At 41.9% G+C, this 5,207-nt stretch overlaps 1 protein-coding gene across 1 annotated transcript; it reads right to left on the bottom strand.

Moving 5' to 3' along the window:
• Positions 1-945: 945 nt before the first annotated feature.
• LOC149197441 (uncharacterized) lies at positions 946-1,512 on the bottom strand. Its single transcript, XM_089408691.1, has one exon. The coding sequence runs from the start codon at positions 1,510-1,512 to the stop codon at positions 946-948; it is 567 nt and encodes a 188-aa protein (XP_089264817.1).
• Positions 1,513-5,207: the final 3,695 nt, after the last annotated feature.

The following is a 5,207-nucleotide window of genomic DNA, read 5'->3' on the forward strand; positions in this document are numbered from 1 at the left end:
TATATATATATATATATATATATATATATTTATATATATATAAAGTTTAAAATTTTATTAATGGGTCAATTTAGATGGGTTGTTACAATGGTGCCCATTCACCAGGAACGGAGTATGGTTTTCATCTATTGTGCTTAATCTAACCGTTCCATTGTCAAACACTGCATCCACTTGATACGGGCCCATCCAGCGAGTGCAGAGCTTGCTTTTGAAATCCTTAAATCTGGAGTCATACAATAATGCCCAGTCCCCCACCTGAAACACCTTGGTTTTGATGAATTTATTGTGCCATTTCATTCTCTGCTATTGAACAACAGTAGTTCTCTAGACAACCACTGCTCGAATTTCATCCAACTCATTTAGCTGTTCCAACTGGTGTTTCTGGGCCTATGATAAATCTAGGCCTACTTCTAGAGCTGTTCTGAGTGTGCTAATCTCAAATTCCACTGGAAACTAAGGGGGATTTTCCATAGACTAATTTGTATGGAGAAAACACTGTTGTATTCTGCCATGTCATTCTATATGCCCGGAGAGCTTCTGGGAGTTTTTGTGCCCAATCCCGATGATGGCTTGCTACCATCTTTGTCAATATATTTTCCAATACCTTGTTTGTTCTTTCTACTTGTCCATTCGCTTGGGGATGATAGGGAGTTGTCACTCTATGCTTGATCCCATATTTCTGCATTAGCTTTTCTATCATATGAGAAGTAAATTGTGATCCACCGCCTGATACAACCTCCCTTGGAGTTTGTACCTAGCAAAAATTTCTTCATAAAGGAAGTCTGCCACCACTTGCTCTATTGCTCTCATGACTACCTTGGCTTCCACCCATTTAGTTACATAGTTGGTGCAGACCAGGATGTAAGTCTTCTGATGCGAAGGTGGGTTGAAGGGACCAACGAAATCAATGGCCCATTTCTCGAATGGTTCGAGGACTATCTAGGGCTACAAAGGCATCTCATCTTCTTTTCCAGGTTGTCCCATCCGTTGATAGCTATCACACCTTCGCACATAATCCCGAGCATCATGGAAGATGGAAGGCCAGTAATACCCCATTTGCAGTACTTTATGTCTTATTCTTTTATCTACAAAGTGCCTCCCACAAGTTCTGTTGTGTGCAGCTTTCAATATCTCGAAAATATCATCTCCTGCTACACAACGCCGAATCTGCTGATCCACTCCCATGTGGAAGAGATACCCTGCCATCCATGAGTATCTGGTACTGTGGTGAATGATCTTCCTTTGCTCCTTATAAGATAGGTGACGAGGCACTTTACCTGTAGCCAAATAGTTAGCAATATCTGCATACCATGGAGTGTTAGTAGAAACTGCAAAAAGATGCTCATCTGGAAAATCATCTTCAATTGGTGTTTCTTCACCATCACATTCTATCCTAGATAAAAAGTCTGTGACCACATTATCTTTACCTGGTTTATCTACTATGGTGATATCAAATTCCTGTAACAGTAACAACCACCTTGTAATTCGACCAGGGGTGACAGGTTTGTTCATTAAATACCTGATGGCCGCATGATCAGTGTGCACAAAAGTAGGATACTTGGTAATATAATGCCGGAACTTGTTGATGGCATAAATGACAACAAGAAATTCCTTCTCAGTCACTGTGTAGTTTAATTCAGCAAGAGCCAAATTTTTACTAACATAGTAGACTGTGTAAGGTACTTTGTCTTCTTGTTGTCCCAATACTGCACCAATTGCTGTCTGAGAAGCATCCGTATGAATGTGGAATGGTAGTGCCCAGTTAGGTCCTCTAAGGATTGGAGCACTGCAAACTAACTCTTTAATTCTTGTAAACGCTGCATCACAGTCTTTAGTCCACACAAATTCTGAATCTTTCGTTAATAACTAAAACAGAGGGTGTGCTACTTTTGCAAAATTTTCTATGAAACGTCTATAATACCCAGCACAACCAATGAAACTGTGTACCTGTGTGACCGTTTTAGGTGTTGGAAAGTGTAGAATTACCTGTATCTTTGTTGGATCCATTATGATTCCTTCAGCTGAGAGTAAATGTCCCAGAACGATTCCCTCTTCCATCATCATGTAACATTTCACTGTACTCAGAGAGACGTGTGCTTGTATACACCTCGCAAGAATTTTTTCCAGATTTTCCAATCCCACTCTAAATGAGTCCCCATATGGAGTAAAGTCATCCATATAGATCTCAACACTGCCAGTTATCAAGTCAGAGAAGATTCCCAGGATCGTCCTCAAGAATGTTGCGGGAGCATTACAAAAGCAAAAAAGGAAGGACCTGGTATGAAAATGTCCCCCAGGGGCATGTGAACATGGTCTTGTCCTGGTCCTCAAGAGAAATTTGGATCTGGTTATATCCATTAAACCCATCCAGAAAAGAAAAATACCTCTTACCAGCCAATGTGTCCAGCACTTAATCAATAAATGGCAAGGGGAAGTGGTCCTTCTGTGTCGCCTTATTCAACTCTCGATAATCTACGCAAATACGCCATTGGCCATTCCTTTTGGGGACCATTACCAGTGGAGAGACCCATTGGCTATCTGAGATTGGGTAGATGAAATCCACATCCAGTAGCTTCTGAAGTTCTTCTTTTACCACATTCTTCAATGCCGGGTTCATCCTCCTCTGAGGTTGCCTTATGGGACGACAATCCTCCTTGATGTATATGTGATGGGTGCATAAGTTAGCCAAGATTCCCTTCATATCTGCATAATCCCAGGCGAAGGCCTCCTTATGTTTTCGCAGAACGTCTATAAGCTGCTCCTTTTGAGATTCTGACAGGTTCGGATTAATGTTCAAGGTTCTCCTAGGTTCCAATTCCACTTGTATACTTTTATGGGGTGCATCAACAGGTGTTTCCTCTAATCCTTCCACTGTTTCCATACCTTCCTGAGTCTCACAGCTCAGGATGGATTCTAAGATCTACCGGTTTGGTTCTAAAACTGAATGGGGATCATCCATGAAAGAAGTGATCACATCATCTTCTGATCCTGCTTTCAATTGTAGGGCCTGTCCAATAGTAAGGACAGGTCATACTTCTTCATCTTCCGTTCCATCCTCTACTACAGATACAGCCTTCTTATTGCCTACTGGTTTTATAGGTGAATTTGGTTCTGCCAGTGGATACAACACTAAATTCTTAGTGTTATGCCCATTAGAAATGACCATATTCCCTAAGCGGCACCCAATATAAGCATCTGCAGTGGCCAACCATGGCCTTCCCAAAATTAGGGGATGACCACCCACTGATGACTGTGTATGTAATACTAGGAAGTCTATAGGGTAATGCCATGAGTCTACTGAAATTGTCACATCCTCCATCTTTCCTATAGGTTTAATTGTAGATCTGTCTGCTAATTCCAGGACTGTAGGTGTATGCTTTAGATTACGAAGTCCTAGGATGTGCATGGTTTCAGTAGTGATGACGTTAATGGTAGCTCCCAGGTCTACCAATACATTGGAATCTCTACCCCATTAATTTGTACTGTCAAGATCAGGTTCCCCAGATCTCCATATTTCACCGACATAGGTTTTCCCATCATAAAATCTGATAACTTTCCCATAACATGTATAGTGAGGGGATCTTTAATTTTCTTAGCAAGTTTCTTGGAACAATATTCTCTAAGTGTCTTTACATAGATTGGCACATCCTTCATGGCTTGTAGTAAGGGAATTTTCACAAATAAATTCTGCAACTCTCCTAGTAAATCAAGTTCAGATTGAGGGCCTAGTTTGCTCATGATTAATCTCTCTAGATAAGGTGGTTTTGAATGATTCTGTTTGACAGGAGGTGTCTGGGTTCGATCGATTTGGTTTGGCTCTTCATTGACAGGCTTTGTCTCCCCACCCTCACTATCAAGCTGTTTAATGATAACTGGAGGAGGTGGGACATTAAATGTCCGACCTGATTGAAAATTCATTTCGTACAACTCTGCAGTGGAGATACTATATGAAGGTAGATTAATAACATCAACTTGATGAGCTCCCTTATTGTTAGGGTTACTATTAGGCTGCATTGGGAGCTGTGCACAGGCCGGTTGGTTACCAGGAGGCACATTAGAGGGCAACTGAAGCTGTCGCTGGGGCATCTGTAGAGGCATTTGCGATGGAATTTGCTGAGGAAACTGACCAGGAGTGGATCCTCACTAGGCTGGAGCCCACAGGGAGGTCATACTGGTTTGGGGGTTCCACTACTGCCAAGGTGTGTACTGGTGCTGTGGCCACATGGGAGGATAAGGCATGGTCTGAGGATTCATATTACAATTATTAAAATACTAGGATGGATCCAAGTACATACCTTGACTTCCCATCAGAGGTCAAGGCTGCCATGGCTTCCTTGATCCCATGAGATACAGTTGCTCCGTGTCCTCCCCCGTTCCTTGAAACACTGCTTTCAAGCCTGGTAAGGAAGGGCATGAGCTAGTCACATGGTTGAGCTCGCAAATCGCACATTCCTCTATGGAATTCAATGGACATTCCCTCTCCGGATGTTTCTTCCTGCATTTTGGACAAAATACTGCCATCATCCTGTCCAGCTCTAACTGCTTTTGTTTTACTTGTAGAGTATCCATCTGTGTTGACAGGTTGTTGAGGATATCTATTATCAGGTTATCTAGCAAATTCCTGATTTCTGATTTTGTAACACCTCTGCCAAACCCCTTTACTGAATGGACACCCTGCTTGTTTCTCGCCAGTGTTGTGGGGAAAAGTATCTGATGCGGATGACCCTATCCCTACTCTAAAGGTGACAGTCTTTAGCAACAACTGAAAGTAAAGCTTTGATGTTTCCCTTTATGAAAGTACAGAGAGAAGGAAGAAAAGATTAACCAACCTGGTGTCTTTTGCTTAGTCGATCCTTGTCCTCTCTCTTTGTCTCTTGTTCCCAGCTCTTTGCTCTCTTTGCCGGTCCAGCTACACACAGATCCTGCACAAAACAAGAGAGGAAACTACAAGATACAAGTACTCATAACTGATGCATGGATTAGAGTGAATCAAATATACATGTAAATACAATACATCAATGCAATACAAGTATATAGGAGAACATGCAAAACTTTATTGATGGAAGTAACAGGGTTCTGAGAAGGTTACAACCAATGATGGCTACAATCCAGCAGCACCTCCCCAGCAGCAAGAACTCTCCTCTTCACCTCTAGTAAAACAATCACCCAATAGCTCTAACTGTAAACCAACAGCACCTCCTTGCTTT

The sequence above is a fragment of the Pinus tabuliformis genome, chromosome 2_2, assembly GCF_031772625.1.
Source record: "Pinus tabuliformis cultivar Carrire ecotype Pingquan chromosome 2_2, CPIR1, whole genome shotgun sequence".
Lineage (NCBI taxonomy): Eukaryota > Viridiplantae > Streptophyta > Pinopsida > Pinales > Pinaceae > Pinus > Pinus tabuliformis.